At 43.8% G+C, this 23257-nt stretch overlaps 1 protein-coding gene across 1 annotated transcript in view; it reads right to left on the bottom strand.

Annotated features, from left to right (window-relative positions):
- LOC147609397 (THO complex subunit 4B-like) overlaps positions 1 to 22730 on the bottom strand; it is a 37792-nt gene extending 15062 nt beyond the window's left edge. Inside the window, exons 1-2 of the mRNA XM_086787415.1 lie at positions 22431 to 22730; positions 22045 to 22182 (exon numbers count right to left, since the gene is read on the bottom strand). Coding sequence (XP_086643541.1) covers positions 22045 to 22182; positions 22431 to 22637 — 345 coding nt within the window. The 5' untranslated portion in view covers positions 22638 to 22730. The remainder of the gene's footprint in view (positions 1 to 22044; positions 22183 to 22430) is intronic.
- Between the last annotated feature and the right edge of the window lie 527 nt (positions 22731 to 23257).

Below are 23257 nucleotides of genomic sequence, written 5' to 3' on the forward strand. Positions count from 1 at the left end.
ATACATAGATATGCACCATGACCAAGAGCCCATCCTAGCTCTGGTACCATGTTGAGAATCCTACTATGGTATTGATCATGGTGGATAAACAAATATTAAGCATAAATATTAGGGTGGATTAAACCACACAAGAAACTCCATGACTAGAGAGAGATTACACACTTGACACTTAATTCTATTGCATATCTTGTTATGAACCATACAATGAGGCTTCTAATATAGATAGCCTTCACCCAATCAACTTTACATGTCATCATGCCATGTGACAACACTCTTTTCCACATTCTTTTATGTGGCTCTACCATTCACACAACATCTTATGTAGCATTCTTATCTTACCACAATATCTTGCACCTCGAGGATGCGATCACGATGCACATACTCAACCAAATAACTCGTTCATTTTACATTGCACATTTCAACACTCCTTACTATATACACACATAGTATCTCGCCTTTAGAGACTGTTCACACACATAGGCACACTTACACATACTAAAGGGTGGTTCACACACACAAAGCTCCGAATCACCACCACCCCCACCTTCCCCCCTCCAAAAAAAAAAAAAAAGGTGAACGGGGAGAATTGCTCGAGAGAAAGCCTTCAACAACAAAATCAATAATGGCCTCCAGACTGCACACTATACCAACACCCGAACATCAAGTCAACAATGCATAATGAAGGAGCTTCACCACAACTACAAGGTCCAAGACTCTTTGTAACTGTAAATCTCCCATTCTCATAACTTGTTAAGCGCAATAGTTAGCACTCATGCAAAACCCCCCATTCTCATAACTAAGCGCAATAATTAGCACTCATGCAAGAGGTGATAGAATGCCATGAGAAAAGAGCCTTTTACAACATCAAGACCCTTTTACATACAAAGAAAAAAAAATCTGACACACAGGATTATTACATCTCATTTGGGGGACAACCTAGGCAAATAACCCTTGACCCACACACAAACTGATTAGAAACCCCAATCATAGTCTTTCTCATCAATAAAAAGACCATGTACTACTACAATGGTTGCCATTTCATGTTCACTTTCTTGTTCCTGTATTGGGTTAATGTAACTTGGTTGAACACAATGCTAATCAATACACTTAAATACACTAAGATTTGATGGACACTTGCTCAAATACAAAAAGTAAATTGATGAATTGACAAGAGACACACAATGAGCCGGAACGACCGACCCCTCCCTCAAATAAAGTATATTGATCTTGGGAGAATAAAGTACATAGTGTCATAAGCATTTCCGACCAGATTTCCATACCAATGCATATGAATACAGTATTGCAAACAAGTGGTTGTCGAAGTAGACTTGCAATCCACACTACCCTCTCAAGTGCCCATGTTCCCTACCATTTGCTCTCTATTGTTCCACCAACACATGGTAGCAACAATCTGCAAGAGAGCACGTAAGACAAGAGAACACTACACAGGGTATGTGATCTTGTAATCCGGTTCCTCCCTCCTGCTACTTGCTTCCATATTTAAGCATTAAAGCTTACCAATTGCAAGTAGAGTCGGCGTCTTCGCGATGGAAGTTCTTGGAGTGATGAGATCTTCGATTTCTTGCATTTCTTCACGACAAAAGTCTTCAAGAGGATGAAGGGAACCTTGGGAAAGCTTCCCCTATGGTTCAACTTGAGAAAGGAGGGCTGAAATTAGAATTTTCAGCAAAAAGACCAAAAATTAAAATAATAAAGAGAGCTGTTTTGCTGAATTTCAATCATTGGGAGTGTGTAGGAGAGTGATTAGCATCCGGAAACACTCTTGAAAGCTTAACAAACACCTTAGCAAGCTTGGAAATGGAGTTGGGAAGAAGGAGAAAGTGCAGAAAATGCAGCCCAACAGCCCTCATGAAAGAGGCACCCATCTCTAGAGAGAGAAGGAAGAGTGAGGTGGCGAGTTGTCCAGTGTAGGTGGCAGGCAGGTGCTTTGGGGAGCAAGCTAGAGTGGACACATGGCTGGTTACTCCCTTTGTACAACTGGGATAAGGTCTAGGCGGTGCACATTGGGCTATGTACACCTCGGGACATCAGTGTGTGTGAACACCGGGCTGGTCATAATTTATAAGTGAGTTATGGTCGCCGAAAACTTAATGAAGTGTACACACTCACTTCTAAATTAGTGCCAACTCCTAAGGCCAGGTTTATGACCAATACTTACCATCTGTCACATGCCACATAACCATGTCAGCAGACAGTTTCACACGCACGGTTCGCGGGCAGACGTCCCCTTACCCGGAACTACACATTGGTCAAGCAAGCATGAAAACAGCATGCAATTTCAATTGCAAGCAAGCACATAAAGATACTATGCAATGCAGCATTGGTATGGACAATCCCCGTTCATGAGACTATACCAAAATAGACATGCTCCAAGCAAGTACACAAGGTACCAGACCCAATGGAACACCAATCCACCAAGCATTTCCGGGCATGTACACGAAGGCACAAGTCCACAGTATCACATGAGTGGCATCAATACCCAGCATATACAACTGCCATTGACACCAGTACAATGTACATACATGATAAGAAAGCACGGGTGGACCAATAGGGTGGCCAAATGGTGACATCATCCCCAACTTCTAAACAGTTGTCCGCAACTGAAAAGCATCCAAATATGTCTGAGAAGCACATGCAGGCAATCTCTGAAGAACTCTTCATCTACCCATTTAGTATCAATGGGAAGATAGTTCTTAACCTTCACAAGGTAACACCTCAGAACTTTGCCTGCAGCAGCAAGCCTGCGTTCCTTGTGATACACAATCTGCTGTGGCTGCAAGATCTCCTCAAGCTCATCCACTTTTGGTGGATCCTCAATGACCGTCTCACTGGGCTCCAGCCCTACATACTTGGGAAGGAGACTCACATGAAAAGCATTGTGTATGTGCCAATGACTAGGTAATGCCAATCTGAAAGCCACTTCATTGATCTTCTCGATCACTCGAAAAGGCCCATAGTACCTGGTTGCAAGCCTCTTTGCTAGGCCTCTTTGCAAGTCTTGCTTTCTCAAATTTCAACAATACCCAATCATTCTCTTTAACATCCATTGCCTTCTATGCTTGTCGGCAGTCTTTTTATGCTTGTCTTGTGACCTTGCAATGGCTGTCTGCACCTGAGCAAAAGCAATATCCAAGTCTCTTACATCAGCTGCAAATATCTCATCCTTTGTGCGAAGGATGGGTGGCAAAACCACCTTACCATAAACAATCTCAAACAGGGCCTTTCCCGTAGATGCATGCACCGTGTTGTTGTATGCAAATTCCACAAGGGGTAAGTACTTCTCCCAAGAAGACTTTTGATCCGCCACATAACATTTCAAGAGATCCAACACGGCTGAATTTGCAGCCTCACTTTGCCCATCCGTTTCAGGGTGATAAGCTGATGAGAAGTCCAATTTGGTGCCCATATTATCAAATAAGGCCCGCCAAAAGAGACTTGTAGTCTTGGGATCTCTATCCCCCACAATGGACTTCGGCATTCCATGATGTTTGAACACTTGTGTAAGATATATTTTAACCATATGCTCAGCTTTGATCGTCTTTTTGACCGGCAAGAAATGAGCTTGCTTGCTAAACCTGTCCACAATTGTCCAAATTGCATCATTACCCTGTTGGGTCCGTGGCAAGTCCATAATGAAATCCATTGTAATACTTTCCCATGGCTGCGTTGAAATAGGCAATGGCTGAAGCAAACCTGGTGCCTTTTGCCTATCAAATTTCACCTTTTGACAAGTGATACATGCACGTACATGTGCCTCTATGTCCTTCCACATACCTGGCCAAAAGAAATACCACTCAATCATGTGCGTAGTAGGCATTATGCCTCTATGACCAGCATATGGAGAAGCATGGCACTCATCCAAAACCTTTTGCCTCATGTAAGAGTCCCATAGTTACCACGGAACGTCGTTCCGCCTTCCTGGAACGTCGGAACGCCGTTCCGGGCGAAGGCACGTTCCCGGAACGTCTCCGGAAAAATATATATATATATATATATTATATATATAAGTTTTGCTTGCAGAAATGTATGTTCATGTCTTGGGGGAGCAAATATTATGAAGCATATTTGGCTATCCGTATACAAAAAGTTACAATTTTTTTGTGTCATATGCTGACATGTCATATGACGTGGCGTTCCGCGACGTTCCCGATCCGCTCCCGTTCCCGTTCCCACTCCCGTTCTAGCATCCGACGTTCCCGGAACGTTCTCGTTCCGCGGTAACTATGTGTCAGACACCACACATAGGCAATTATCTTTCATTAGATAACCCTCTTTGATCACATATGAGGCATGTGCATGACCAGCCATCAGATCAGTCCAAATAGTGGCAAAATCAGCATCCGTATGATACAAATCACGCATGGTAGACAAGTCCCCATGAGGGGCAACCGAGATAGCTGCTACATACGGCTTTTGTGACAATGCATCGGCCACTACATTATTCTTTCCTGGGGTGTGCAAGATCTGAAAATGAAACATAGAGAGGAAATTGGCCATACTCATATGCTTCTCTGACAACTTAGTTTGGATAAGAAAATGCCTCAAACTCTCGTGATATGTCTTCACAGTGAAAGCAACCCCAATAAGGTAATGTTTCCGTATAGTAAGTGCATGAATTACAGCCAAGAGCTCTTTCTCATAAATGCCAAGAGATAGCTCTGCTTTATGCAATCTACGGCTCTCATAAGCCACGGCATGTCTCTCTTGATTAAGGACAGCTCCTATGCAATTTCCAGATGCATCACATTCCACACAAAGGCTTTTGCAAATCGAGAATAATCAACACTGGACCATGAGTAGTTGCATCTTTCAATTTAAGGAATGCATCCCTCTACATGAGTCCATTTGAACACGGCCTTCTTCTTTGTCAAATCATGCAGAGGAGAAGCAATCCATGCAAAGTGCCGAATGAACCTGCGGTAGTAAGAGCATAATCCAAGAAAACTACGGATCTCATGCACCGAACTCAATTCGGGCCAATTCCGAATTGCATCAATCTTTGCAAGATCCATCCGCACTCCATCTTTGGACACAATATGCCCAAGGTAATGTATCTCTGACAAAAAGAACTCACTCTTCTTTGCATTTATGAAGAGTTTATGCTTACGGAGTTCTTCAAAAACAATGGCCAAATGAGCTTTATGCTCTTCTTCGGTCTTCGAGAAGACTAGGATGTCATCAAAGAAGACACCTGTAAATTTCATGTACCCACGGCATATGCGATCCATCATTCTATTGAATGTAGCCGACGCATTTGTAAGACCAAAAGGCATAACAAGATACTCATAAAGTCCAAATGTTGTCCTGAAAGCAGTTTTGTGTACATCCTCACGCACTACACATACTTGATGATACCCACTCTTGAGATCAATTCGGCTAAAGCATGCCGATCCATCCAAGTTGTCTCAAGGATGTCCTCTATGCGTGGAATCGGAAACCGATTCTTGATGGTAAGCTTATTTAAAGCTCTATAATCCACACACATACGAAAGGATCCATTCTTCTTTTGAACCAAGAGAACGGGTGAACAATATGGGGAAGAGCTTGACTGAACCAAAACCCTTCTCAAGAAGCTCATTCACTTGCTTCATGATCTCCTCTTTTTGCGATGCACTTGATAGGCTGGCCTATTAGGTGGTGAGCTACCCGGCACAAGATCAATGCGATGATCTTCCGGTCGTACGAGTGGCAACTCATTTGGTAACTCATCAACAAAACAATAATTGTGCTCTTGCAAAAATTTCAGCCTATCATTACTAAGAGTGTTCACATGTATCTTATTTTCCTCAACATGATCTCGTACAAAAATCAAGTACGCAAAAACACTCTTTTTCATTACTTTCTTAATTTGTACATGAGATACAAGGGGAATGGTATCACCCTCTTCACCAGTATCAATTACATACTCTCGGCCTTTATGCATGAAGGTGATCCCGTTGGTCTTGTAAGCCTTGCACGGATCAATACGTGTATGCCAAGGCTTTCCAAGCAATACATCACAGCCATTCAAAGGCGCCACAAGAAAATCCTCATGATCCGCCTTGAATGTGTATGCGCAACTTACCAAAAATAGGCATGACCTGCACTTCTCTACCAACAAAGGCAGCCCCTGCTTCAATTTGAGGACCAATGTCCTCCACTTCAATACCCAAAGTAACTGCCATCTGTGTGGATATGAAATTTTCAGAAGCACAATCATCAAACATGAACAAAGCGGGCTGATCCTTGAGCTGTCCCCAAGCTTTACATACAACCCTGTCTTTGCTATCATGTGAAGTGTTGCCCTGCACATCCGGAACCATACGCACATTAGGCTTTGATGCATTTGCATTATCACGCTCCTTCTTGTTTGGGCATGCCTTTGCAATATGCTCTGTGCTACCACAAGTAAAGCATTTCCCCTCACTCATATATTGCTTTTTCTGCTCCGGGGTGAGACCATAGTCTCTCAATTTAAAGGGACGCTTCTTGGTAGTATCATTTTCAGCCTTTGGACCATTTTTATCTTGGTTTTGGTCCTTTTTAGGTGGTTGTCCATCATTTTGCAAGTTTTGGACAGCCCTCTCTTTGCCTTGAAATGAGAGTTTAGCCTTATTAGATCGACTCAATTTGAGTTCCAATTGCTCGGTGGCGGTGGCGGTGGCGGTTAGTTGGTGTAAGGTATGACCAGGATACATTTGTAGTTCCGCTTTGTACACGGGTTGCAATCCCGATTGAAACCTTCTCTTCCTTTCCGCCTCGGTGACATGCATAAATGGAGACACCTCCAAAAGCACTTTCCAAAACTTTTGTACATATGCATTTATCGTTCCCCCTCATTTTGCTTCACCTAATCCCACTTCATTGTTATCTCATTCAATGCATTGGGAGGCAAGAATTGAGCATAGAATCTCTCCTTGAACTCTTCCCATGATCTAGCAAGATTCGGTGAGAGCTTCTCCGTGAGCCACCAACCGGCAACAATGCCTTTCATGAACATGCTTACATGCCGGATTATGGATTTCTGAGTGAAATCCTCATCACTGAAAACAATATCAAACTAGGCAATAAAAGCAAGTGCCTTTGATGCATCGTATTCCCCATGATATGTGTCAAACTTCACAGCTTTGTCTCCGGCTTTGAAGTCACGAGACTTTGATGCATGTGCGTACATCTGAACATGTTTTTCCCCATGTTTGTCCATTGGGACAGCCCCTGTGACTGGCATCATTTTAGGACCAAAAGGTGATGCATAAGGCATAGATACATGTGCCCTGTAAGCATGAGGCATGGCTGGCCCCTCAACATGCATTGATACATTTTCAGCCATAGCTTCTCCCTCACGAGCACACTTGAAGGCATGAGTGGCATGAGAGATACGCGGAATACCTGCACCAACAGAAAATTGCAGCCCATGTTGCGTTGTGCATGCACATTTTCAGCCGGCAATGGCATTTGACATACATTTTGACCACTGCCATAAACATTGTATCCTTCCACGGGCTATATAAGATATTCCTGCATGGCGTGAAGTCACTAATTGTTCCTCTCCCATAGCATGGATATTTATCCTCTTAGACATAAGTTCTTGTTCGGGCACCTGTGGGGATTTCAAGACATGTGGGATGGTTGCCTTTTCTGCATAGGCATCCTCAATACGAGCCAAGTATGCACGTGCTGCATCCCTCCATTGCACGTGCAACTCTTGAGCAATCATTGCCATTGCATGATCCATATAAGATTCAGCTTTCTTGGCCTTCAAACGGTCATGTACCAATGGATCCTCGCGGCGGTAAAGATTCAATTCTTCTTGTTGTGCATGGAGAAGAGCCTGTATACGAGTAAGTTCAACCCTCAAAACTATGGACTCTTCTTCTTGCATCTTCTCTTTGCCACGGGACCGTTGTCCCTTATATTCATGTTCCCTATTGTGCACCACATGAGTTTGCTCATCCTGTAAAGCATTGGAAGCATGCATTTCATTGTCCCTGCCTCTTGTGTTAGCATCTCCAACATTTATTGTATGGCTGTCTATAATGTTCTAAGTGTAGAGATAGCTAGTGTTCACAGTGATCGTCTCTCACGATAGAAGTGAAAGAGAACCGTATGCTCTGATACCAATGTAACTTGGTTGAACACAATGCTAATCAATACACTTAAATACACTAAGATTTGATGGACACTTGCTCAAATACAAGAAGTAAATTGCTGAATTGACAAGAGACACACAATGAGCCGGAACGGCCGACCCCTCCCTCAAATAAAGTATATTGATCTTGGGAGAATCAAGTACAAAGTGTCATGGGCATTTCTAACCAGATTTCCATACCAATGCATATGAATACAGTATTGCAAACAAGTCATTGTCAATGTAGACTTGCAACCCACACTACCCTCTCAAGTGCCCATGTTCCCTACCATCTGCTCTCTATTGTTCCACCAACACATGGTAGCAACAATCTGCAAGAGAGCATGTAGGACAAAAGAACACTACACAGGGTATGTGATCTTGTAATCCGGTTCCTCCCTCCTGCTACTTGCTTCCATATTTAAGCATTAAAGCTTACCAACTGCAAGTAGAGTCGATGACAGCGAAAGTCTTCGCGATGGAAGTCCTTGGAGTGATGAGATTTTCAATTTGTCGCATTTCTTCGCGACAAAAGTCTTCAAGAGGATGAAGGGAACCTTGGGAAAGCTTCCCCTATGGTTCAACTTGAGAAAGGAGGGCTGAAATTAGAATTTTCAGCAAAAAGACCAGAAATTACAGCTTGACAAACACCTTAGCAAGCTTAGAAATGGAGTTGGGAAGGAGAAAGTGCAGAAAATGCAACCCAATAGCCCTCATGAAAGAGGCGCCCATCTCTAGAGAGAGGAGGAAGAGTGAGGTGGTGAGTTGTCCAATGTAGGTGGCAGGCAGGAGCTTTGTGGAGCAAGCTAGAGTGGACACATGGCTGGTTACTCCCTTTGTACAAAGGAGATAAGGTCTGGGCGGTGGACATTGGGTTATGTCTACCTCGGGACATCAGTGTGTGTGAACACCAGGCTGGTCATAATTTATAAGTGAGTTTTGGTCGCCCAAAACTTAATGAAGTGTATATACACTCACTTATAAATTAGTGCTAACTCCTAAGGCCAGGTTTATGACCAATACTTACCATCTGTCACATGCCACATAACCATGTCAGCAGACAGTTTCACATGCACGCTTCGCGGGCGGACGTCCCCGTACCTGAAACTACACATTGGTCAAGCAAGCATGAAAACAGCATGCAATTTCAATTGCAAGCAAGCACATAAAGATGCTATGCAATGCAGCATTGGTATGGACAATCCCCATTCATGAGACTATACCAAAATAGACGTGCTCCAGAGGCAAGTACACGAGGTACCAGACCCAATGGAACACCAATCCACCAAGCATTTCCGGGCATATACACAAAGGCACAAGTCCCAACGAAAAGCCAAGTCCACAGTATCACATGAGTGGCATCAATCCCCGGCATATACAACTGCGATGGACACCAACCAGTCCAATGTACATACATGATAAGAAAGCACGGGTGGACCAACTTGGTGGCCAAATGGTGACAGTTATCTTCTCCTACAAGATGATCTTGTTCTTGTTCCATTTTCTTGAAGCATTGAGCGTCTTTACGCCCAAGTCTCTTGTAGTAGTGACACTGGATCTTGCTTCCCTTTTTGTCCTTCCATTGGCTCTGTCAAGGTCAAGACTAATACCACTATTGTTATCTTCTTTCTTCAGTCTTCTATCTTCTTCAATAAGGATAGCCACTATATCTTCATAAGATATATCACGCGCTAATCAAAGAACAAATAAAATCTAAGAAAAACGTCAAACCTTTTGTATGCTCTTAAGGACATAGCTACCTTGTCATCATCATCAACTCCTCCTAAGCTGGAGAGTTGTTTTGTGATTGATCGAGTATTGCCGAGGTGTTCACTTAGTTCATCACTCTCATGCATCTTTAGATCAAGGAATTTTTGCTTCAAAAATGAATTAACAATCTTATTGCCAAATAGATTTTCAATTATTACCCATACCTCATTGGCTGATTTCTTGAGATATAAGTGATGTATCAAATTGTCAGTAAGACTGAGGCCAATAAGGGTGATTGAAAGCATAGTTTCTATTAACACGACGGTTGTTTAAATTGAAGATGGGAAAGAAGAGCCTAGACAACTATTCCCAAGAGTTTAACGACTTGGTGAACCGTTGGAAGGCCCTTGAGGAGCCACGTGTGTTGGTTTACATGTTATACTTGTTCGGCCTTACACCAGATTATCAGAATGAGGATCTCCGAAACCATATTCACTCTATGGACGACATCTAACGTTATGCCAAAAATTTTGATGATACCCTTGTTGTCAAAAGGGGTGGTGAACCTGCAGGTGATACCTCACATGAGCCAAAAATCCTCTAAAGACGAGAAGCGAGGACAAGTTGCAGCATCCCAAGAGGATCAATTGTCATAGCGCAATCCCAAGAAGCACTCTAGAGGCAAGAAAAGGCATGTGCCGCTTACTGAGGAACAAGTGGCGAAGGTGCAGAAGGACAACCTATTGTTCAAGTGCAGCCAGCCTCGCCATCACTGCAGCTTCTGCTAAAGATCTTCGTCATTAGGCCATTTATGCTTGTGGTGAAGCTTGTACTAAGAAATATTGAAGATGTTTCCTCTATTGTCTTGCTATCATGCTTTAAATGCTAAATCCCAAGTTGTAGCATCATTCTTTAATATCTTCTTCTTTGTTTGCTTCCAAATATTGGGCTTGAAATTGACTTGGCTATATTGCAATGTAGAAGAATCTGAAGGTTCAACCATGAATTCTCTCGATGATACTTGAATAGTATCTATTGAAGTGTTCCGCTTCATAGTAGTAAAGTACTCATCCAAGTTGTTGTTTGAAATTCTCTACAGTGTTGAAAACTTTATCCTCTTGCTTGATATCAATTGTGTCATCCCATGTGGGTAAGGTTGAAACAAGTGTTATATCCACTTTTGTAATCTCTGTGTCTTCAAAGAAGTCCATCGTTGGTGACTCATCATCTTGAGATAAAGAATCCAAGGTCTTTTCAACATCATCTTGTTGTTCTTCTGAAGTCATGCTGGAAGAATCCTCAATGTTGTCATCAACTGACTCAATAAAGTTTGCCATATTTGTGTCAAGGTTAGGACTAACATGAAGTGCATGAGCTACTGCATGTTTTCCTTTTGAATTATCGGTGCATGTTTTCCTTATGAATTATCGGAGCAGTCTTCTGAAGTTGAAGATTCCACATTACGGTTTTGAGAAGCCGTTAAGGGCATTCAAACCATCTATGGTCGCCATTACAAATTGTGCACAATCCTGTCTTTTGTTGTTCATGAAAAGGTGAAGCTATTGCAAGACGAGGAGTGCGAGATTGGTAACATCCAGAGTCCCGTCCACGATTAGATGTACGTGGTTGAAGGAACTGTTGACGCTGAGAATGATTAAAAGATGACCCTCCTTGTCGACGAGGTTGCTATGAATGTTGCCAAGGGGAGTTGGGTCAGAATTGAAAGTTGTCCGATGAGGATTGTTGATAACCTTCACGAGCCATACGTGAACCATTGCCATAATAATCTTGAGAGGCCGATGTTTGAGAATTCGGATTCAAATCCGCTACACGCTCGACATAATGAATGGCAGCAGCAAGGTCGACACGGTTGTACTTTTGCACATCGGTACGAAGTGGGGTTTAAACCTTCAATGAAGGCATGAAGCTCATCCGCTGGTAACAAAGAATCACTCTCCAGTATCAAATTAGTGAACTGCAAGATATAAGAAGCCAAAGAACCAGTTTGATCTAAGTGGCGTAAATGAGTTTAGGCTTGAAAATTTGCATTGGCAAGAATGAACTACTTACGAATGACCCACTCAAATTTTTCCCACGTCGTAACTGTTTTTACAACATGTTGTCGCCATTGCCACTAAAGTAAAGCAGTATCCTTAAGTACGAATGCGGCAAATGTAATCTTCTTGGCATCGATAAGGACCATCAAGTCAAAAATACAGGCGAAGTTTGTAAAGCCATTGTTCAAGCGTACGCTTATTGTGTTGTCCTCCATAGGACTCAAGGGGTTTAACTTCCAATTTCTTTGTTTTACTAGCTTGCAAAAGACGATAAAGAATCTTAAGATTGTCACCTTCCACCTCAAGGGGAATGTTTATTCATTGTCTAGTATTGATGCTATAATGTCAACTGCTAGTACAGAACTGGTATGACAATGGCGATCCATCTGCAAGTGTTGGATCTGAGAAGCCATGTGGCCATGGACTCTTGAAGTTGCTGTTGAAACTGTTTCTGCATCTGCTGCAAAGCCTGCTCCCAATCTGCTAGAGCTGGATTGCCATGCTGGTGGGTTTCGTATGTTAGAATTGTGCATCTCAGTGTTCTGGGGCTTTACTGTCACGTGCACACCCGAAAGGTGTACAAGTGACATGACATCATTCATGGCATCATAAACATTAATCAAGAATTAATCGGGATTTTCAAGATTTATCTGGTATTTTCCAGCATTTTATCAAGCATTTAAGCATGGTATTCAGCATGTATCTCGCGGTATAGGCTGAGTACATCATCTAAAGCAGCACATTAAACTTCATTAGGATTCATAGGCATTTATGGTGGCAGCCGACAAGTATTATGAGCATTTATGGCATTTATGGGGAGGTCATGAGCATCTAGGAGCTGGCCGACCAGCATCATTCACACATATACATAGAAGTGCATCAGTTCAGTCCAAGCATCCAAGCTTCTCTTCAGCGTTTTCCTTCCCAGGAGACAAGGGAAGTCAACGGGACAGCAGTTCACTCAGCATACAGTCATCATAGGCAGCATATTCAGTCCATGGTCTCATCTCTCCTCAGCGTTTCTCATCCATGGAGCAAGGGAGAAGCAGATCAGCAGTATAGCCAGCATATTCAGCACATAGATCATCATTCCTACCTCCTACATAGAGGGAAGCCGGCATCGAAGGGTGGACCTCAGCATTGGAGCAAGGAACAGTCCTCATCATCAGCATTCATCATATCCCTCTCATCCCGAGAAGGATCTTCATCTAGGACAGCATCATAGATCTATTTAGATCTCATTGTAGCCCATTCATCTAATATAGCTGCATTGCATTGCATTGCATTGACACTATTTGTCTATCCCTTAAGCATCATTAAGTGAAGTTTAGTTAGCCTAAGGTTGTGATTACTACGATCAATCCCTCGCATGTCACATTGGTGTTACAGGGTAACCAACCTTAGATCATTTTTCATTCCATCATTCATTCAGTCAGTCAACATGTTAATCGCTTCCGCACAGTTAAACCCAATTCTCAAAATCTTGCAGGCCATCCTTAGGGATTTCCCCTTAGGCATGCATTAGTAACCCATCCATCTGCATTCTTGCACAACATATAGGGTTGCACATGGCTTGCATAGTAGTCATCCTAGCAGTCACTCTTGCATCTGCAAGGCATACATGTTTTGCCCATGAGTTCTCTGGGGAAGAATGACATCCATCATCAAAGGAGTGAATGAAGTTTTGGGCTTCGACTGGCAACAACAGGGGGTTCTCTTCCACATAAGAAGACGAAGGTTTGCTCCAACATCGCCTCAGGAGGTTCAGCGGTTCAAGAATGACGGAGATGGTGTGTGAAAGGATTGACAGGTCAGGGGTGACTCAGGTATTTCCAAGATGTTTTAGCAGCATTTGCCATTCAGTTCCCGCAATAGACAAGTCTTTGGCTCAAAGGATTCAACTCTTTCAGTCAACCTCAACCCCGGAAGAAGAAGTCAGAAGGGGGCAATGGTTTCAGTGGAGAAGGATCACCAGAGGAGTCGAAAGGTTGCCAGGTATACCACCCAGCAACAGTTTAGCAGAGGGGAATATCTGTGACAACAAGTGGCTGTGTTTCCCAACAGTGCTACGTTTTCAGGTCCAGCCAGCCGGCTGTTTGCTGCCGGCCAGTTTTGGTGACTGCGTTTTCTCCTACAGAGGCAATCCGGCCAGCTCACTTGGCTGCGTTTTCTTCTACAGAGGCAAAAGGTGGAGTTGTGGCTGTGTTTTCTGCACCGGCATCTGTTTTTTGGTGAGTTCTTTGCATTTGGTGCTGCCAGACAAGTGGCCCTACATTGTCTTCTTCCTCCACGAGTCCCTGCCCTTCCGGTAGGAGGTTCCCAGTGGATCTTGGATTTTGTTGCTGTCCCGCCTCTTTCTCTCTACGGTTTGAGAGGGGGCTGATTGTTCCTGGTGCCTCGCTTCGTTGGAAAGCACTTGAGAGAAGTGTTTGAGAGCTGAGATTTGTTCTTTGTTGCTGTGGATATGGCTCCCCCCTTACGAACAAAGATGACAAGTTGAAAGAACCCAACTACGCTCATTGGAAGCTTCAGATGCGGGTTTGGTTCATCCACAAGGGTTTGTGGGACATTGTTCAAGGCACTGAAAGGAAGCCCGAGCACCCTCAAAACTCTAGGAGGTGGACTCAAGATCAGAAGGATAAATTTGCTGTGGAATTACAAGACTAGGAAAATCGGGACTCGAAGGCGCATTCTATGCTTGTGCGGACCATCATAGAGGAGGTCTCACCAGCAGTGCAAACTCTCACCAGAGCTCATCAGGTATGGTCAAAATTGGAAGATCTCTTTGCACGAGATTCATCGATGAGGACAGTTACCTTACAGGGCCACCTCTACGGCTTGTTATTTCTTGAAAACAATTCCATGCAATCTTTTCTCAAGAAGGCCAAGGTTATCCATGACCAGTTATTGGCTATGGGTGTTGCTTTGTCCTCTTCTTAACTAGCTCCTCTTATCCTCACCAAGCTTCCTCCGGACTATGATGTTATTTCTCGATCTTTGCGGCACCAGGTCACATCCACTCAGTTGGATTTTGATGATCTTAGCTCCCTACTTTTGGAGGAGAAGTCCGTTCTCATCTCACAGGGTAAGTTGAAGGTGTCAGTGAACAGTTCTGACCAGGCACTTCCTCAATTCAGAAGAAAGGTCGGAGTCGTTGTTTCTCTTGCGGGAAAAGAGGACATCTGTCCAAGGATTGTTTGTCCAAGAAGAAGGACAAGACCAAGGGCAAGGCTTCATCTCGGAGAAAACGCAAAGACACGACACAAGATAGCATACAGAATCTAGTACCACTTCTAGGGCTCCCAGGGCACTTCTGGCTCAAGAGACCCCACATGGTGTGCTTCTCTAGTACACATGCAGTTTTCCCCCATGTGCTTCCAGCCAGAAGAGGCTTGTGGGCGGGAGAGGGGGTTGATTACAACTCCACCTACTGGTGCATGGGGACCGAGATTCGGAGTTCCAAGCATTAGACATATGGCAGGACATGGTTATCTTTGGTACAGCAGAGATTATGAACTGGACCTGATCCAAGTTCATTGTTTGAGGCTTTTGGGACGTGATGTGTTCCGTCCACTGTTGGGGATTATGGGCACGGTGTGTCTAACAGCTCATCATCTATTTTTGGAGTTCACTGCACACTTGTGTAGGAATTCATGGCCAAGCAAAGTTCCTTGCTGTTTGTGGTTGCATCTTGTTTCGAGAAAACAGGTTGGTGGATGCTCTCTCCGAGGTGATTCCAGTATTCGCGGTGCTGAAGGGTCCATGGTTGCATCTTCATCGACTTATCTTCTTTCAACTCTTGCACACTGAGAGCTGCAGAGGGGGTGTTAGAATTGTGCATCTCAGTGTTCTGGGACTTTACCATTTATCTTTGGTATTTTATTGTATTTATCCTATTTATTTGTCTTGTGAGCAATCGGCCAACTCACTCATGCACTATATAAGGAGTTCCCCATTATTCACTTATTCATCCACTTCCCTTGCACATAGTTCAACACTCAGTTGCTGGCCATTGCCGTTGTAAAGCTTTACTGCTGTTATAAAAGGTGATCTTGTCCAACTCTCTCATTCTACTTCGCTCTCTCTCATATGTTTACTGTTTATGCTTCCGCCTAAGCTATCTCCTTCATCGTCCTCCATAGTAGTAGGTTGAGATGAAGATTCTACAAATTGAGGATATGGGGGTTGTGGTTGTTGACCCCTTTGGGCCCTAGTGAGAACCATCTGCAAGTAGGGGGGGCAGATACATTATGTGGATTGGAGAAGGTAGGTTACAAGCTAGCAAGGCTGTTATAGACCATCCTGAATAAGGAGGAAGTTCAACTCGAACCAAGAGCACTGGGATTGGTTCTTGTCAATGAAGAGGGAGTAGAGGGGGTTTTCATGTCTATGTAAACCATAAATCCCGATTTACACACCTGCAGTGCGTAGTACCCGTATGATGATGAATTGTGGCTTTCTTGAACATTAAAGTGCCACATTGTCCTAGCTGTTGTTTGTGCTGTATTTTGCATTTTTTTTCTTTTTAAATGATGAAAACAACAAGGTTTATGGCTAATCACACCTGGGAAATGTTGCCATAAATGATAATGTTGCTGTTGGAGAAACAACCAAGAGCACTGCTTGCCAATGCTTTGTACCTGGGCTATGCATAAATTTGCTACACTGGGAAACCCCAAACTGAATATCCGGGCGTATGTTGCATAAGTATATGAGGCAGCCCACTGCTTGGCTATAAACACTCATATCAAAAGGCTCTCCAACATCAAACATGCTCAATTCCAGCCCTGGCTCCATCGGTGTAGAGATGGGCTTACAATATTGGAACCCAAATTTGTGCAATAGCTTTTGAATGTACTTTGATTAGTGTACATATATCCCCACATCTGTTTGCACAAATTGTATGCCCAAATAGTAATGCAACGATCCCAAATCTGTCATCTCAAATTGACGTTTGCAATTCAGCTTTGAATGCTGAAATTTTATCCATGTCATTCCCAATTAGCAACGTGTCATCCACATAAAGAATGAGCATAATCAAAGTGCCATGCTCCTCTTTCACATAGAGGGTGCTCTCCGTTGGACTATTGCGAAATCCTTGCGTGGTCAAATAAGTATGTATCTTCTCATACCAAGCTCAAGGAGCTTGTTTGAGACCATAAAGTGCTTGCATACTTTGTTTTCATGACCATGCATCACAAAACCGATGGGCTGATTTACATACACTTCTTACTGCAAATCCCCATTGAGAAAAAGCTGATTTTATGTCCAACTGATGCACTTTCCATCCATGATGGACAGCCAATGCAACAACACGTCTAACTGTGGCCATATGAGAAGTAGGTGCAAAAGTCTCATCATAAATAATGCCTTTTTGATGGGCATATCCTTTGGCCACTAGCTTGGCCTTGTACATGTTAATGGTACCATCAGACTTTCTTTTTAACTTGTAATCCCACTTTGTGCCAATGGGCTTCTTGCCAACAAGCAAATCTACCAAATCCCAAGTGCTGTTTTTATGGATAGAATCCATCTCATTTTGCATGGCTTGCATCCAATGCTCATCCTCACGAGCCTCTTCAAATGAATCTGGCTCACTCAATCACAAAGTGTACTCATGCAAGCAACATCTGCATGTTCTCTTGCATTATGTGAACCAGCCCGAGTCCTACTACCAAGTTGAGCTGAAAGTCTGCTTTTCTGTAAAGTACGGAGCAACCGACGAGGCACAACTCTAGCCTCTTCCGTTGCCTGCTCTTGCTCCACTGCTTCCTCTACATTTTGGGGTGTAATGAGCTCATTCATGGGCTGATTTTGAGCACCCAAATGCTGTCCATTAGGCAAAGTTGATGGCTGATATGTTTTGCCATCAATTCCCAACGGGAGAAGTCCTTCAAACATGTTATGTGGGCCTGAAGGTGGCTGTCCAAAAAATTCAGCCAATGGCTGGTCTGAATTTTCAGCAAATACAACATCTCTGTTGTCCAAAATCCTTTGTGTGAAAGGATTAAAGAGAGGGTAGCCTTTACTGCCACTTGTAACCCACAAATATGCACTTAGTTGCTTTGTCATCAAGCTTATCTCTCAATTGTTCAGATACATGTGCATAAGCTATACATCCCAAAACTCTAAATTGTCAACTTTAGGTTTCCTTTCGTGCCAGGCCTCATATGGCGTTATGGTTTTCAATGCTTTGGTAGGGCATCTGTTTAACACATGTGTAGCACACATTATTGCCTTCATCCAGAATTTGTGAGGCAATCCTTTGTCTTTGAACATGCATCTAGCCATTTCCATCAAAGACCTGTTCTTTCTCTCAGCAACACCATTTTGTTGAGGAGAATATGGCATCGTGCACTGATGTTTTATGCTTCATAAACATTAAGGTTTACATGACTAAAGTGTCCAGACAAAATTTTAAATGTGTGTGAACATCCAACCTGATAAACATTAAGGTTTACATGACTTTATGAATTTTACGTTTGAAAAGGCCAACAAGGGCAATACTTACCACCTACTCACACGCCACAACTCGTCAGCAGACCACACCCACGGTACAATGGGGACGTCCCCGTCCAGTGTATTGGCACGTCATAGCAGGCAAACACACGAAAACACACATGCTGGCACAGGCCTTCCTATGGAGTGACAATGTCACGTGCATCCCGCACTTGGATGCCACGTAGACATATATGTACAGAAGGTGCAGGACCTGGGATGGAAAACTGGTCCCATGTGAGCCCAATCCGGGACGAGTCAGCCAGGGTTCCATTCCAGTCGTCCGAGGTAAGGTGTGCATTGTCCTGCACATGCGTCCAAAGTCATGCTTGCATTGTCCTGCACATGAAGCAGTGCCAGTCCGCACTGTGAGACTTGAGTCTCCCTCTGGAATGATGTCAGTGATTCTGTGTATCTGGTATGATACTGGATGCCAGATCACTATGTAGACAGTTAGGGTTTGCATACAGGAAAGGGACCAACCCATAGGGCTACCCCAAGGACTCTTGTGGGCATGGGGATGTTAGAAGTCATCTCCTGTCTTTATCAGACACCAGGGCCTCTGTTGTGGGTGTGCCTGTCCTGTATAGGTGTTTTCTCATTTTTCCTCACTCCCCGTATTTTTCCCCCATTTTTCCCTATTTTTCCCATGGTGTGGGAAGCAGTTTTCTGCACCCCGGCTGATCCAGATGGTGGCCGACTACTGGTCGGATTATCTGGATGCTGGCCGACTTCCCTGTGTGGTCCCCAACCTCTCCTGCATACTGGCCAACTATGCGCAACTGGCCGACTGCTGGAGTGGGCTGTTTTTGCACAGGCCGACTGCATGTATGGGGCCATATAAAATGGCCCCATGGCCCCCACATCATTGTATCCAGTTTTCAGATTCGGGATCTTGTGTATAGCTGCTTCCCAGACCCAGGCTTCACGAGGTCCAGTGCAGGCTAGTCTTGTGGCATCATGGCACCCTGGGAGGAGGGCACAAGTAGATGCATCAGTGTGGCACGGTTTTTTTATGCTGCAGATGTTCCTTTGGTAAAGGCCCGCAACCCATACTTTGCAGATATGGTGAAGGAGATTGCTTCTTTCGGACATCCAGTTTGTTTCTGATGGAGAGAACTCAAACAGGACAGCAGGAAGGATCATTGAGGATAGGTACCCACATATTTGCTTCACTCCTTGCATGTCACATGGGCTCAACAATCTCCTCAAAGATATTGGTAAGATGCAGTGGGTGGAGCCTTTTATTGAAATGGGCAATCACATTGTTTCATTTATCACTCGCCACCACTACATTTTGGCTGTATTTCGACAGAGATCCCCAAAGGATCTCTTAAAGTATTCAGATACACGGTTTGCATATAATTTCCTTATGCTAAAGCGTTTTTTTGAAGTGAAGAATCATTTGAGGCAGCTTGTAGTTTGTGAGGAGTGGGATGCATGGCGAGAGCGTACCTCAGTGGGTGGCAGGTATTCGATGCAGGTCCATAGTTCTTGATGACACTTTTTGGGACACTGTTGAGGTATTGTTGCAGGTTGTGCGGCCAATCATTCTTATGTTGAGGCTTCTTGATGGAGATGAGTCTTGCATTGGCAAGGTGTACGAGGGGATGGACAGGATGATTGAGAGAATCCTATCTCTACAGACTTTGGATGGGGGTAGGAGACAGGAGCTATCTCGTCTTGCGACAGGCAGATGGACAAAGTATCACTCTGCATTAGAGGCTGCTGCATTTGTGGTGGATCCAGAATTTCACGGCAAAGGACAAGAGACAGATGCAGAGGTTGTGCAGGGTTGGGAGGATATCTTGAGGAAGCTTGTACCCAGTGCAGATGATAGGAGGAGGGTTCGTAAAGACCTTTCCTTCTATCGACAAAAGAGAGGCCTCTTCGCTTTGCAGGATGCACAAAATGATAGGTTCAAGATATCCAGTGCACGATGGTGGGAGGATTATGGGGCAGATACACCATTGCTGCAAAGATTGGCCATTCGAGTGCTTAGCCAGGGTGCTAGCTCCTCGCCATGTGAGCGCTTATGGAGCAGTTTTGGGAACATTGCAAGCAAGAAGAGGAACAGGCTTGGTGTCCAGAAGGCAAATGACCTTGTATTTGTTAATGCGAACTTGCGTTTGCTTAACAAGTTCAAGGCTCAGTGTACTCCAGAGCCATTTATTGGATTTTGCCTTGATCTTGATGACAATGATGGTGAGGATCAGCCAGAGGGAGAGGATGATGTGGAGCAGCATGAGGATGAGCAGATTCAGGGACAGCCTGGACAGGAGGATGAGATCCCACTTGCTGATGACTAGTCTTTGACTCACCAGTTACCTTGGCCCTTGAGGCTAGTTTTGTACTTGTCATGCGATGTACTTTCTTTTTCAGTTTCTATATATCCTCATGCGATGTACTTTCTTTTCAGTTTCTATTTGGAGTCTGGACTCTTTAAATTTTTAATGTTTAAGACTTTAAAGTTTAATCTTGGATATTTTAAATGTTTTGTCATTTTATGTCATATGCTGACATGTCATATGACGTGGCGTTCCCCGACGTTCCCGATCCGCTCCCGTTCCCGTTCCCGCTCCTGTTCCAGCATCCAACGTTCCCGTTCCGTGGTAACTATGGTTCAGCCGATGACATAGAGTTACCAAGCGATTGGAAGATGCATTCGGTGTTTCACTCGAGCAATCTTGTGGAGTACCATGGACCAGAGTTGGGCGCTCCATTGGATGAGGATGAACCAGAGTTGAATAATGTCCAACTGGTGATAAGTTGGGTTCTCCACCAAATGAGGATGAAACAGAGTTGGTGGATGATGGGAACTGCAAGACATGTTGGTGGATAAGGTAGTTCTTTATCAATACAAGAAAGGCTCTCGTCGAAAGTAAATCCAATATCTTCTCATGTTTAGGATTATCCTATCCAACATGGTGTGGTTGGAAGAGAACCACTTCATGGATGACTCCAGCGCGCTGTTAAGAGCTAATCAGGAGGTGATGCAACTGAGGAAACTTGCAATGCTAGTAGAACAATTCCACTGTGGACAATTGGGCGACCCCATGGGCTCCCAACACCACCGCCCAAGCTACTAGGGTGAGAATGCATGAAGTCTGGCAGCCTATGGGCAGGTCAGCACGGTGTGAATGGGGTTGTAAGTCAGGTAGAGCCAATCGGGCAGCAAGCCGACCAACCCTGTGTGGGCCTATAAATAGGACCCCATAGCCCTTATTCATCAAAGAAATCTACATCCAAAGGAGCTCTGTGCACACCAGCACACAGGCAGCCAAAGGAAGAGCTAAGGAGACAAGGATTGCTCTGTCTATTGCAACTTGGATTGAGATCTGCAGAGGATTGATCACCTTTTGTACTAGAAACCCATTCAGATGTGTTTCATTCATTGTACATAATATAATGATTAGCGTTGGGGTTTCGAGTGTGTGCTTTGTGTTTGATAGTCTTCTATCTCTGTTCACAAAATCAAATCACTAGGGGATTTACAGAAGACACACACAGGTAGCATATACCCATCAAGGAACACCAGTTGGTCAAGGTTCTACCATAGAGCCAAACTAAAACTGCAAGGCACTGGAATATACTTAGACAAATGGCTACTGGAGACAGCCAATCATTATATAATATAAAGACATGCATTACCTTGATGTCTTCATTTGAAACTCCATAGTCAAGATTGGAGATGAACAGCTTGGTACTTGTTTCGATACTGAGTGCACTGCCAACCGCATCTTCAAACAGGTCACGCCGCCAACCTTCAGGGCGTCGGGAGAGGAAAGACTGGCCATTACATGTGGGATGTCATGTCAGCAGCGCTCTTCTCGTGCATCACTCTGGTGCTTCAAAAAAGTAGCAATCTCCAACCACTCCAGGAATATTTTTTCAAGAGAATTTTTGGCCGTACAAACAACAACATCAAACCCTTAAACAGGGGAGCCCGGGCGGCTCACCAAAACCCTAATACTGCCCTTGCCTGCCAACAAAAGATTTATGTTTGAAAAGATTTGCCTCTTGTGGGTTTTGCTTGCCTTGGCTAATTGGAACGCCGATGGTCGCCTGGGGCGTAGAAAGGCCCCTGTTCTGCCTCCATCTCTGTTGCTGCCGGGAGCGCCACCGCCTCGTCGGCCTGGGCCGCCACGGCCGCGGCCACGCCCTCGCCGCCCTGCTGCAGCTCCTCCCCTGCTGCTCTGCTTGTTAAGCTTGATTATATCGTCTAATGGCATGTCCAGGTTCATGGTCGATGAGGAAGGCGAAAACGAGTAGGATTCTTACAGAACAGTCTTTGATTGAAAGATCTAATGTGAAGGGCAAGTATATATTCCAGGAGCTAATCGAGTATTTAAAAGAACTCAATTTTGTTGTATCTATATCTATAACTATATCTTTTATATATCTATATCTATAACTCAATTTTGTTGTATCTATATCTATAACTATAACTTTTATATATCTATATCTGTACTCTTGATTAAACACTAAACATATACTCTCATTGAACTAGCTACTGCCCTTCCACGTGGCTGAAGGAGAGGTGGGAGAGAGCCAAGGGAGCCTCTTTCTCAAAAATTGAAATGACATGAGAAGTTTTTTTTTTTTGAACTGAACTATTCCTTTGGTATGTGTAAACTTATTTCCTTAATCTCTTCGTAATATTTTGATTTTGTGCTTTTAAAATGAAGTTGATTAGTGTGCTAATTAGTGTGTTGATTAGTCCTAATTCTTGAGAGAGAAAATAGGGGCCTCCATTTTAAAACATGAGCATGACTGTTGTACAAGTGGATGGATACCATACAAATATAAATATATATATATTTCTCAAATTTGAATTTTCACATCTCATTTCATTTCAATTTTT

The sequence above is a fragment of the Cibotium barometz genome, chromosome 51 (genome assembly GCF_041138505.1).
Source record: "Cibotium barometz isolate CiBa-2024 chromosome 51, ASM4113850v1, whole genome shotgun sequence".
Classification (NCBI taxonomy): domain Eukaryota; kingdom Viridiplantae; phylum Streptophyta; class Polypodiopsida; order Cyatheales; family Cibotiaceae; genus Cibotium; species Cibotium barometz.